This window comes from Trichosurus vulpecula, chromosome 6, assembly GCF_011100635.1.
Source record: "Trichosurus vulpecula isolate mTriVul1 chromosome 6, mTriVul1.pri, whole genome shotgun sequence".
In the NCBI taxonomy this organism is placed as follows: Eukaryota; Metazoa; Chordata; class Mammalia; order Diprotodontia; family Phalangeridae; genus Trichosurus; species Trichosurus vulpecula.
The window spans coordinates 27459754-27473934 of record NC_050578.1 but is presented as its reverse complement, the minus strand read 5'-3'; the positions used below and the strand labels follow the sequence as shown (position 1 = coordinate 27473934).

At 39.0% G+C, this 14181-nt stretch overlaps 1 protein-coding gene across 1 annotated transcript in view; it reads right to left on the bottom strand.

Moving 5' to 3' along the window:
* WWC2 (WW and C2 domain containing 2) overlaps positions 1 to 14181 on the bottom strand; it is a 253626-nt gene that overhangs the window by 59693 nt on the left and 179752 nt on the right. Inside the window, exons 10-14 of the mRNA XM_036763173.1 lie at positions 11528 to 11617; positions 10160 to 10785; positions 1965 to 2094; positions 385 to 465; positions 129 to 215 (exon numbers count right to left, since the gene is read on the bottom strand). Of these exons, the coding sequence (XP_036619068.1) occupies positions 129 to 215; positions 385 to 465; positions 1965 to 2094; positions 10160 to 10785; positions 11528 to 11617 (1014 nt within the window). The remainder of the gene's footprint in view (positions 1 to 128; positions 216 to 384; positions 466 to 1964; positions 2095 to 10159; positions 10786 to 11527; positions 11618 to 14181) is intronic.

Here is a 14181-nt window from a genome sequence, read left to right as displayed (position 1 = left end):
AGCCCAGGGGTTCATGGGGGCCCAGTGAGATACCACCTCCAGGTCTGGGGCAGTCATGATGATGGGTACCCATCTGCTACTGAATATTTGTTTTTTTACTACCTTTAGCATTGATGGTTTTCACTTACACTCTTGAGCTCTGAGATATAGAGAGGACATGAAGGTTTCGGAGTTGTACTACAATCACCATTAAACTGGAACTCTTAACATCATATCTGCCAAAATGAAAAGAGATTTAAAAATAAAGGATCATGTTAGGTCAGTCATCACTGAATTAGGATGGAATGCAAAGAACTTTGCAAATGTTCAAGTAAATGTCTGTTATTAACATTATCATTATAAAAGAGCTACTCCCCTGCCCCGCCAAGTTGCAGATTTCCTTACCTGAGTCCTATCTGCACTTGAGCAGTCTCTAAAATCAAAGCATCATCTTCACAATAGAGAACATCCTCAATTTCACCAGGTCTAGAAGGAAAAGGGCAAGTTAATTTGAAAAATCATCGTTTCCTAGCACTATATTTCACATAATTTTATTGCATATTTCTTTTAAAAGAAAATAAAAGTTAGCAGTGTCCTTTCAATGCACAGGCAGTATAAATGATCAGGAGACTTGTACCTTGTTCTGAATACACTAGAAAAAGGGTTCAATGTGATTCCTCAGTGGGGGAAAAGATATTTTTGAATGACTGGCTTGACGGAGTAACACTAAAGACCATGCCCACTAAACACAGGTAGCTAGTGACAGAGAAGAAATCAAGGGATAGAGATAAACAAGTTCGATATGGTCAAGAGCCTTCACTAAGTTCTACTCTGATGCCTCACTGTGGTGTGGGAATGAACCCAAGCTTTCAGACGGAGGCTGGGCTAGAGGAACACCACATTTATGAAGATAAATATTCATTGATGCCGGTCTACTTGAAGCTACTAAGGGTTCCTTCGAGGCAGCTAGGTGGCTCAGTGGATAGAGTTCTGGGCCTGGAATCGGGAAGACCTGGGTTCAAATCCAGTCTCAGATTCTTACTAGCTGTGTGACCTTAGGCAAGTCACATAACCTCTCTTTGCCTTAATCCAATGGAGAAAGGAAATGGCAAACCGCTCCAGTATCTTTGCCAAGGAAACCGCATGGACAGCATTGGCTTGCTATAAACCATGGGGTCATGAAGAGTCAGACACAAGCAAATGAATGAACAACAATGGCTCCTTCACAAACTGTGTGAGGACCTACCAAGCTAAGTAAGAGAAGGCTCCACGCCAATTATAACTCAGGCATAGCGACTCTCAAAGACCATCTCCAAATGACAGAGGACCTGTAAGTGGACCCATATGGACCACAGTATAGATCTTTGAAACCTACATTCAATCACATCCATTTTGTGTGCCCAAGTGAAAGCATGCACAGTATAATAAACATATATCGAGTAAAATAAGAATGGTCAAGAAACTCAGGACGCTATCGAAGAGACTACACTCTGGATAAATCTGAGGTCACCTAGGATGCCTGATATAATGATTACTCATGCTGATGAACTCCTTGACAAAGCAAACAAGAATCATCCGTCTAGCATGTGTATCATATAAATCGCCCACAAAGTTCCTCAATAAATGAAAATACACTTTCAGGCTCAGACAAAATTTTCTGTCTTTATGTGAAACGCAAAACATAGAAGTAGTAGTCATGACAAGCTAATTAATAATATCTCCCTATTTACTATAGTGAGATTTTTGGCCATAACACTTTTTTTTAATTTAATATTTTTTTTCAATTACACACAAAAGCAATTTTTAACTTTCTTTTTTAAAATTTTGAGTTCTAAATTCTCAGTCACAACAATTCTTTAACCGTAATTTTTAAAAAAATTCAGATGAACAGATTTAGCACCGCACCAAAACCATTGTATTTGAAATCACATGTATTATTATGAATGAGATGCCCTTAGCTAACGATCATTACTAGCGAAACCTACTGTTTTACGGACGCTTCATAGACCCCACTGTCTCCAGCCACAGACTCATCAGACACAGCAGCAGACACGCAAGCCGTTTTCTCCTCAAGTAAGTGGCCTACTGTCCTCCTTGGCAATTGCTCTTCAATACCTAAGGGGTCAGAGTGAGATCGACAATCAGGAATTTTTATTAGGAAAAGCTTGGCTCGTGGGTAGACCAACCTGGGCTGCCCTTCCTGAGTATAACTAGACATTAATAATCAAAAATCAAATAATCAATAGATATCAAATCAAAGGACATGGAAGGTATAAAATATTTTGAATATGACAAATACAACTTTGATGTATGAGCTTATCAAAGAGTAAGAGCTCCAAACAAATGAATTCCAAGGTGACTCCGGACAATAGTAATGATATGTAGCATTGAGTTAGGTTTTATGGTTTGTAAAATGCTTTACAAAACATCTTATTTGAACTTCACAGCAACCTCTAAAGTAATGTTATCATTACGACCATTTCACAGATGAGAAAATTAAGGCTGAGAGGTTAAATGACTTGCCTACAGACATATGACTAATTTCTGAGGGGGGATTTGAACTCAGGTCTTACTGACTCCAAGTCTAGAGCTCCAGACTTGCATCACACCTAGTCACCTAGATAAGTCACTTTCTCTCTCTGGCCCTCAGTGTCCTTATCCATAAAAGGAAAGGGTAGAACAGGAAGGTTTCTGACAGTAACAACAAAAAAAACCCTCACAATTGCATGATTTGTTAAAAAAAATGGGGGGAAAATACCTCCATATGCCTTGAAGATTAGGAAATGATTGAACAGATAATGACTTATTAATGGAGCAATATTGCTATGCTATGAGGAACAAGAAAGGGCAGCTAGGTGGTGCTGCAGCAGATAGAATGTTGGGCCTGGAGTCTGGAAGATCTGAGTTCAAATATGGTCTCAGATACTTCCTAGATGTGTGACCTTGGGCAAGTCACTTAACCCTGTTTGCCTCAGTTTCCTCATCTGTCAAATGAGCTGGAGAAGAAAATGGCAAACCACTCCTGTGTATCTTTGCCAAGAAAACCCCAAATGGTGTCATGAAGAATCAGATATGACTGAAAAACGATTGAAAGAGGGTTAACAAATGTGAAGAGAGCTTAGAGCCACCTGGGATAATTGTGATGTGAAGGGATGTGGAGTGTAGAAAGCAGATTCAGAAGAAGACTGTACACAATGAGTCCATGTAAGTCCATGTTGAGAGGCAGTACAATTCAGGCCAAAGACAAAGGACAATGCTGGCATGCTACTACATCATTTCTTTCTGCTAATAACTGAGAAGGAAAGGAGCTTGTATTATCAGTTGAAAACAAGTTATTAGGAAGTTTTATAAGTTTTAGGGGATTTTAGTGTCTAGAGTAGTTTTGGGGGGAGTTATTAGTTGGGAAGTATTTATTGTATGAAAACGAAACGGATCAAATTTTTTTTTTAACCTGGACAAGAGAGTCTGGGGTGGTTCCACTTTCAGTCCTAGGATCCCATCTTTCTATTTGGCATGAAATACTTTGTCTAGAGAAAGGGTGGAGAACCTGCAGACTCGAGGCCACATGTGGTCCTCTAGGTCCCCAAGTGCAGCCCTTTGAAGGAATCCAGACTTCACAGAACAGATCCCCTTAATGAAAGGATTTGTTCTGTAAAACTTGGATTTGATCAAAAGGCTGTACCTGAGGACCTAGAAGGCCACATGTGGCCTATAGGCCACAGGTTCCCCACCCTTGGTCTAGAGGATAAAGTATAGGATATATCAAGGTATTTTCAAATCCTGTGACTCCTTAGCTTCCCTTTCAAACACTTGTTGAAGTTTCATGAAACACATCTTACGCGGAGGCTCAGAAACTACTTGTCTCCTTTGAGCACTGGCAATATCTCTAGAACACAGAAATTCTGTTTATTCAACATTAAGAAAGGTTGCCATCTGCTTTGCCTCTTCCCTTTCCGTATTTCCTGTCTTTATTGCCATCCCACTTACTAAAAATTAAAAAAAAAATTCTTAACTGCCTTTTGACTTACAAGAATTCTTAATATAGTTGCTACCATTAAAAATAAATTTTGTGCTATTGAATCTTTAGCACTATACGGCACTTAACTTTTATCTCAACCTCATATTCCTACATGAGCATCCTGCCAGGAGCAAGGAGTATTCATTTAAAGCTGGGTTCTGAACTATAATAAGGCAAAAGCCTGTGGAGTTCTTTCATCTTTCTGTGAGTGAGCATCCGTATTGGTATGCATTACGCCCCCCTTCTGAGTCATGACTTTACATCTTGTTAAGATGTTTAAGTTTTAAGGCTTCCGATTACTGGATTGATTGCTGCATTTTTCCTTTTATTTCTGGCAGTGGGGATGCTTTTTTTCCTTGACGATGAAGTGCCTTCTCCTCACCAACCCCCCTTGGTGAGAGGGTGAAGGTGATGGCATGATTTATTGATTACCCCCAGGAATAACCATAGCAGCCTGAAATTGACTTTGACAATGACAGAGACTGACAGTGGAAGGCCTTTACAGCTATTCCAACTTGGTTCCTGCCATCCAGCAGGGACCAGTGCTAGAGAGCAAAAACATATATATATATGTAAAAGGAACCACACTTCACCTCCACAGGGCAGCCTGAAAGAGGCTTGAGTACTGAGCAGGGAAGCAGCCAAATTGTTAAACTCAGTTTAACACTTATCTAACACCAAATACACAGGAAGCATTCAGAAGCCAGAGAACAGCCTCTTGTGACCACCTTGGCTCCCCCATCATCCTAGGCCCAACATTCCCCACCTGGAAATTCCAGACTGGACCCTTCAGTGAGGCAAACTGCCCCTACATTCAAACCAGGATGGCCTCAACACACCAAGCTTGGGGACTTCTGCAACCCAGGTTCTAATCCTTCTGGTTTCCTCTCTAAGGTCACTAATGACTTCCTTATGCCAAAGCCAACAAGCTTTCTTCTTTTTTTAATCTTGCGTTCATCTTCCTTCACTTTTGTAACACAAATGCCCCTGGCTCCCAAATTTACCTCCAGCATTCCTCTAGAACCTAAGTCTTCAATCCCTAACCAACTCTCAGGTAGCTCTACTTGGACATCTTCTTGTCATCTATTTATTGTTTATATTGTCTATCTATTATTATCATATTTCTACCAACTTCTCCCCTGCCCCCCCAAAAACTCCCAAAACTATGCCTAACATCTCTAATTTCTGTTGACGTGAATTCCAGCATCTCAAGATTCTTAACATTGGAACCATTTCTAGCTTTTCTTCTCCCTGACCCCCAGTGCTGAGTCATTGGACAGCTCCTGTTCATTCTAACTCAAACATCTCTCTCTAGCATCTGTCCCAACCTTTCTACTCAAATTGCAACCACCATAGTTCACACTTTTCCCTCTTATCATCCTTACTTGTGTATATCTCTCCCTGCCACCTCTGACAAAACATTAACACCCAGATACGAGCAAAGCTTGGGTGTGTACTAGATGGCAGGTTAGATTAAAAAAAAATAATAGCCAGCAGTAAATTTTCTGGGTCCTCAGAATCAGTCCCAGACATGCCTCCTCCCACAATAAAAGTCTGTTACCATCTTTTAATTTTTGTATGACCAGGATGTCACACTAATTACTGCGCATCAAGTAATCTAACAAGCATATGCTGAATTGAACTGTTGAACTGATAGACCCATTAAACATAGTCAACAGTTGTGTTCATAGGAGGGGGTAAGTTATCTAAAGTTTATTTAGTTTACAACCAAAGCTCTTGAAAATCTGTTTTCACCAAGCAACACTTTCTATCTGGCTTGGAACAAATACATGCACCCAGCACAAAAATCACAGCTTTATGTGTAGCAAGACACCCATGGAACCAGGCGCTCCCTTGCTCTTAATTAGACATTATCTCGTCCCGTCTGCTTTTAGGGATCACTCCCCCTCTCCAAATTTCTCCTTTGCTAAGCACAGGTTATGGGGGGTTTTATATTCTTTAGCAGAGATGGAAGGCAAAAATAGTTTTACATTGCCAGGTAGGACATTTTGAGGAGAACAAGAAAGAGAAAGACGCATGGAGTAGCCGTGCAAAGTCCACAGGAAAAAGAAATAGCACAAATAGATGGATTTTCTTTTTTCTTTTCTAAATACCACGGATGGTGAGGGGCTCATGGTGTTTGTGCTCAGTACCCAAAGTATAAGGGACTCATATCATCTGTTCGTATACAGAAGAAAGGAAGCAGAGTGAGCTTCCATCTTTCTATTCCTTCTTGGCTTTGCAAAGTATTCCTCATTTCTCTATCACTAGAGGCTTCGTGTAGAGTTTTCTTAACTCTTAATTCATTTGTCTTGGTGGCCCATTATAGGCTCCGTATTTGAATAATAGGTAACAGTCATACGTGTGCCAGGCACTGTGCTAAGCACTTTACGATCATTACTTCATTTGACCCTCACAACAGCCCTGGGAGGGAGGTGTTGTTATTATAGGTGAGGAAACAGGGCAAACACAAAGTTAAGTCATTTATCAGGGTCACACAGACAGTAAGGGTCTGAGGCTGCATTTGAACTCAGGTCTTCCTGACTCCTGGTCTGGTGCTCTATCCACTGCACCGTGTGTATTTGGCATAAGCAAGTGAGTTGTTTGTAAAAAGAGATGATAACAGCGATGATGGTAATAGCTAACATTTGTATAGTGTCCGCTGTGTGCCAGGCATTATGGGAAGTGCTTTACAAATATATCATTTGATCCTCACAACAACCCTGGGCAGTAAGTGCTATGATGATTCCCACTTTACAGTTGAGGACACTGAGGCAGAGGTTTAACAACTTGCCCAAAGTCACATAGCTGGTGAGTGTCTGAGGCTGGGTTTGAATTCAGCTTTTCCTGACTCCAGGCCCGATGCCCTTTTCAGGATACCACCTAGCTAAGTCCTACCTATGCAAGGATCTTACTCTACTAAGGAGGGGCCAGGCTATAAACAAGAGTTTATAATCAAGCCCTAGGTGTGATGGTGGCCAAAAGGCATCAATCTTAGATGTCTAAGAGTAGTTAGAGCCTTCCATGATGGCGCCATTAAGATACTGCCACCATTTTCTTAAGTCATGACCGAAGTCCTACTCCGAAGCCTCCTCTGAGGTGATGGAGGAAATTCTGTGTTCTTAAAGGTCTGAAGAGGTTTAGTTTTATTATGGAGAAGGTTGGCACAGGTGGGTGGGTGAGTATGGGTTGGCCCTGTTCTCTAGGTTTATTGTGGAGAAGGTTGGCACAGATGGGCAGGTGAGTATGGATTGGCCCTGTTGTGCCTGCCTAACCTTCAAGTATTTGTGCATGAGAAAAGCACTGTGCACTAGTACCAGCGTAAACGTGTCAGAGCCAGCTGCCTCCAGGAGCCAGCTCTGTGTGGTCAGAGCACCGTACAGGAGCTCAGGGGTCACACACCACTTAAGGGAGAAGGGCTTTTTTGGGTAATAGTCTTAGAATGTACTTTCTTAGAGAGCCACATTGAGTCCCACCCACCACTCCCAATAGCTAACATTAATATAGTACTTTAAGGTTTGCAAAACACTTTTCAAATATCTCACTTGATCTTCCAACAAAAAGAAACCAGAATAATTCATTGTTAAACTGTACTAAAAAGTGAAGAGGTTAGAAGCTGTTGGGATCCACCTCATACTCTACCTCATGCTGTCATGGGGAGATGAAGCAACCCCACGCAGTCGGTAAAGAGAAACTCTGGAGCTGAATCCAGACTCAAACACAGGCAGAAAGGCCCTGGGCAAGTCAGTTAATCTCTCCAGGCCTCCATTTTGTCATTTGTAAAATAAGAGGCTTGGACTCCATGACCTCTGAGGTCCCTTCCAGCTATAAATCTATGTTCCTATGAAGACTGGTGAGGTTATAAAATAAAAATAAAAAATAAATTAAAAAAAAAGACTGGTGAGGGTAAAGAGAGAAGGAAAAAGGGAAGGAAAAAGTCAAGGGAAAGGAACCTGGACCTTGGAAACAGCTAGTAGGGGGTGGGGATATTTGGGAAAATGTCCTAAAATTGTTTTAGCTATCTTGTTAAGAGAAAGGAAGACTTGGCTGAAATATTTTGAGAATGTAAGAAGATATATGGATAAACAGCTAAAATTGTTTTAGCTGTCTTGTTAAGGGAAAGGGGGACTTGGCTGAAATATTTTGAGAATGTAAGTAGACGTATGGATAAACAGCTAAAAAAAAATTTGGCCATCTTATTAAGGGAAAGAGGGACTTTGCTGGAATATTTTGAGAATGTAAGAGGATACGTGGAAAAATAGCTAAAATTTTTAGCTCTCTTGCTAAGGGAAAAGGGGACCTTGATGTAATATTTTGGGAATGTAAGATGATATATGGAAAAATAGCTAAAATTTTTAGCTATCTTGTTAAGGGAAAGGGGGACTTCGCTGAAATATTTTGAGTATGTAAGAAGATGTATGGGAAAAAAGCTAATATTTTTAGCTATCTTGTTAAGGGAAAGGGGGACTTTGCTGAAATATTTTGAGAATGTAAGAAGATGTATGGAGAAAAGCTAACACTTTTAGCTATCTTGTTAAGGGAAAAGGGGACCTTAGTGTAATATTTTGAGAATATAATCAGGAGAGCCATAATGTAGGTCCCTGCTGACTGTCTGTCTGTCTGTCTCTCTTCTTAAAACAGAAACCAGGACAACAGACGAAAGGAAGAAGTGAGGCCAAGCCAGAAGCAGCCTGGTGCTCTCATGGAATAAGGCAGAAGAGCCAGGGCAATGGAAAGAGAAAGAAATAGGGAATACGCAGGTCAGGTGAGGCAAACCAGGGTGACGGATGGGTCTGTATGTGGGAAAACAGCTGGCAGCGGTGGGAAGGTTGATAGGATGAAAAAAAAAACTACCTATCAATTAGAGCTATACAAAAGTGGAACAAGATCCCTCCAGGGGCAGAAAGTTCCCTCTCACTAAAAATCTTCGAGTGAAGACTGGATCTGCCTTGCAAAGTCAGACGGGTTCATCACCAGAAGGCTGATCACGCGGGTGACATTTTTAGGCCAGAGATACTTATAAAGGGCTCTCCTAAAGTGTAAAAGGAAGAGGATCTGCAGTAATGAAAGGAGCCCCTGCACCAATGTAGTAATCACAGATCTTCTGGGGCATTGGAAGCAGGATGAAATGAAGGACCTATGAAAAAGGAGGAGTGTTCCATAATTAACAGATGTGAAAGTGCCTTTTGAAAGAACAGCACAAAATACTTTAAAAAAAAAAAAAACCTCAATTTTCTAAAGGATGGTAATAAATATGCTAATAAAATATGTTAATATTTTATATTAGCATATAAGATATGCAGACTCTGGACATTATTCTGGCCTCTAATAAGGGAATACTATCTTCTATTTATTTTTTAATCAAGCTAACTGTTAGTACACTACTTTGGTACATTATCATTATGCTGAAACAGCTCTTCACTTTGGCGGGCTGACCAGTATACCTAAGGCATCAAAACTTTTTCTGACCTGCTAGAGGAGACAATTCAAGTGAAGCCTGAATTCTCCAACTTAAAGCTAAGCACAGTCACAAGAAGATACTGTGAATTCTCTCCACTCTAGACTGTTGATTACTCATGTGGCCAGAAGATGGCAGAGTAATACTGTACATTCAAAAAAAAAAACCACTTCAGAACTGGCTTTATAACAAACAGGGGAGGTTGGCATGAGACAAAAATAGTATTCGCACAGAATTCCCTAGGCATCTTAGACATTGAACCCTGGTGCTAATTAGCTGATATGCTAATTGCCTTAGTTTTAATCTGTCTTAAGCCATCTTTTAAAAGTGAACCCCTTTCTCTGCCATACTATTTCAGACTCTAAATACATTTAAGAAATAGGAACTAGGGTACATAGATGCTTTCCCAGTTACCAGGGATAATACTGACGCTATTTGGTTGGCCATAATTCAAATGCCACCCAGAGCAGGCACCTGATGATTAAACCTGTCAAAGAGAGAGAGAGAGAGATTTTTTCCATAATAAAGCAAAAATATTTCTAGGCGTGCTAATAAAAACAAAGTGCTTACCTTTGCCTACTAAATTAAAGTCAGGGGAGTAAACAGAAGGAAGAAAAAGGCTGCATAACTTCCCTCTGGAGGCGCCATCCCTACCCCCAAGGAGCTGACAATATAGCAATTCTGTGGCATTTTTTTCTCTTTACCTGCAGTTCCTTCACTTAATGGTGATAAAGACTCCCTAACACCTTCATTAACATCTTTGTCCTCTGCAAGAGCCTCTGATGCTATTCCTGCATCTGAGTCCAGCAGCATCTGATTTTCGGTAAGGCCAATGTCTGCAAAATGGCTAGTCAATTCACAGTCTTCAAAGTCTGCGGTGAGCTGGTGGAGAGGAGGATCCTGCGCAGACATAGAAAAAGTACCTTCCAGAACTAGAGGAGAACCAGGAGGCGACAGGGAGGACAGGGAAGATCTGGAGGAGAGGGACGTCACAGATTTGGGCGGCTCAGTCAATTTTGGAGCATGGCCTGCTGCCGAGGATCCAGATGAGTCACTGTAGCCCAGCTGGCTGTGGGATTTCACCACCTCATTTTCATGAATGGTGGTAATGGGTCCAGAAGGAATGTAACCACTTTTTTCTTGTAATAGAAAGTCTAGTTTATACTGATAATCCAAGTCTGGAATTTGATCCCCTTGGTTGTTATAATAGAGCTCCGTGGAACTGAGGGAATTGAGCGACCCTCTACTAGAGGTGTTCAGAGATCCCCGACTGGATGCCAACGATCCCAGACTGCTCCCTGAAGACATGGACAATGTACTGGCAGAGAGACTGAAATAAAACCGAACACAAAACACTTGTTTTAAAAAATATATAAATTTGAAAGATCTGGCAAATATGACCACAATCCTTTCCTCTTCCAAATGCCAGCAGGAGAGTGGGAGGTATCCAAAAATAAAATAAATCACTGGCTATCATTATGCTCTACATTTACTCAGGAATTTATACTCTTGCCCTTATGAATGTTTTAATCTGCAATCAGTAATTCTATACTTGTTAAAAATGATTGTCTTTCTCTAAATCTTAAAAAAAAATCAAGGTCCCAACTACCATGAGGAAATACGCTGTTAGTTATTTTTTTTAAATGCAATTGCTTTGAAGCAGGAAAAGTCTTTTTCTAAGTGGCAAAGGATATATTTGTAAAGTATAAAGTTTGCAAGCATAAAATATTCTTTACATCCCTAAAAACTACAGCTTGATATTCTTATGAATTTACTCAAATTCAAAAGATATTCACAACCATGTTATCATGAACTTTTTATAAAAATACACCTACATAACTTTAAGTTATCCATATTTTAATACAAACAGCTCATTTTTTAAAAGCACATCAGAGTACATCCTAACTATATGACATTTTCAACTTCAAAAAAGTCAAAAATGAAGTGGAAGAAAATAAAAGATAAATTCCAATTTGACTGAAAGGGAGCCTAATCCGTCCTCCACCCCTAAACAATCAAATGAGTCTACACCTTTGCAGAACTCACTGTGAGAATATGAAATGCAGGCCCACCTTTTAATCTGTGAATGCAAATAAGTAGTTAATTTCGTAGTTTCTTCAAGTCTTTGTAGCAGTGCCTTTTTTCTTTCTTCCAACTTTAGCCTAGAAAAACACAGTAAAGAGTAATCATTTTAAACTATTTCAGTAAATGAATGAGGCTAGGCAGGTTAAGGAAAAAAAATATGAGGTAAAGAAAATATTCTTATTACACAAAAATGTCTCAAAAGCCTATATTGCAAGCTCAGAAGGCCAGAGACTATTCTGTCTTCTTTTTTTTTTTCTATATCTCCAATGCATTTATCTAGCACAGTATTTTCCATGGAAACAACACTCAATAATTTTGGAGAGAATGAAACTAGTGGAAATAAAATTCTAAGAAACGAGGAAATAACACAAATAAATAACTTAAGGAGAATTAAGCATACCCAGACTAAGCAAGACAGAACCAAATAACTTCATTCTGATTTTAAAACAAAAATCACACCCAAATTGTCATTTTAAAATGGACTAATTATCAAACTGTTTCAAACCACCAAGGATAGGAAGAGAATAAGAACAGAGAGAAAGCCTTAAAAATATATGGATTGCATATACTGTATAGATTTAATATACAATTTCTGGGTTTCATATTATAAAAATGTTAAATGGTAATAATTAAATATTATAAATAGCCAGCCAATTTACTGTACTTTTATTCTAAGGTTGATGAAAAAAATTCTCAGGTTATAATTTTCAATAAAGAACAAAAACTAATTGTTTTAAACAGTCCCATCATAATGATATAAAGTTAATTTCAGTTTGTTTAGGCAAGAAGATATAAAAGTGACTGTCAGGTCATTCCTACATATAGCCCATCACCTGTATCTATCATAAAACACTTTGACAGCAAAGGAGTTTGTGAGTTTAAAAAAAAAGATTATTTTATTGAGTTAATTCTAGACTTGGAAAAACAAAATGACCTTGAAACATAACAAGAATATGGGGTTTTAATGTTTTGTACCAAAAGGAATTTGTACACTGCCTATGAAAAATCCAAAATTTATTTTTCTAATTCAATTGGACAAATATTTATTAGAGATCATAAGCAAGGCTTCCTTACTTTGACCTGATATGGCAATGAGTAATGAATATAAAAATCAGCTCATTTTCTTTGGAGAAATAAAAATCTCTTATTTCTAAACTCTTTGAAATATTATGTATGTTTTAGGTGCTAGAGAAACATGCCCATATTTTATTTATAAGCATCTCCCTTTGGAAGTGTCAACACCACAATCACTATTTTTTAAAATCAAAAGTAATTCTTGGCATTTTTCTTTAATGCTTCAAGAGGTGTTAAATTTCTGCTTCACAGTTTTCAAAGGTATGTTTTAGAAAGTAGTGGAGGCAGGTGTTGGTAGTTTTTTTTTAAACGGACAAATACAAACAAAAAACCAACCAGGAGGAAAAAGTCAACATAAAATAAGTAACTTTAAAATAAAGGTATTTAAAGGCCTGGAAAAAGCCAAGTAGCTGGCAAAATCCATGTCTTTTGAAAGAGAAACATTTTTTAATGAATTTTTAAAATAGAACATCTCACAAAAAGAATTTTGTATCAAGGCTGTATAGAGAATTTAACTTTGCATTAAGAAGTGAGGATCTGTTATTTTTAAAAATCGAGGCAAGGTGGAATCTTATTCTTCTCTGACCATCTCAGCCCAGAGGGTGTTTCCACTTCTGAACTTCTATTAAATCAAAAATTCACTTGGTAATCAATCATTCAGTGCCCTGTGACATCTTCCTTCCATCACGGTCTTGGATTGTCATTTAATGCTGTTCTTTAACTTTTCAGATGTCCCTATTTTGCCTCCTTTGTCAAAACTAGAAAGTTCTCGAAAGCAAAGACCACATATTCTATTTCTTTGTCACCGCATTCTCCACCATCTTTCCCACCCTCAATGTCTGGTACAGCGACATCCACACAGTAGGTACTGCAAATGTCCATTGGCTGCATCTTTTTATTTTAACAGCAAGAAGGAGATAAATCTCACTTGAACCATATTTCTGTTCCAACTCTCAGAAGCCAGGTATTAAAGTGGTTTTAATGGTTAAACACGCATACACACACACACACACACACACACACACACACACACACACACACATGGCATCAACTTCCTCTTTGTGACCTCTTTAAAAAGAAATTTATTTGCTACGAGGGATACCAGAATGGTAAGACATATAAATTTGTGGGAAAAAACCTAAAATTCACAAATGGTATATGAAAGAATGTAGTAGAGTAATATATGAAAGGATAGTAACACAGAAGCCGCTACGGATCCTATGAAAAACCACTGTGTCTTTATATTTTCAATAATACTACATGCGGTAGAAATGTAAAAGCTAAGTCCTAAATTGTCCATCTTTTTCCCCATGAACAATTACTTTTACCTAATGATTTTCTGAGACGTAAGTACTCCATTACTCTTCCTTATTTCCTGAATAAGAAAAAGGCATTACGGCATAGACTAAAGAATAGATCCTGAAGTCGGGAAGACCTACGGCCGAGGGTAACCAGCAAGGCACTTCATTGTTCAGTGCTCCAGGATGTTCTCTAAGACTACATAAGCTGCAAAACAGAGGAAATGTTGGTCTGTCTGCATTGGTGGAGGGTGTTTTCTCACCAGGAG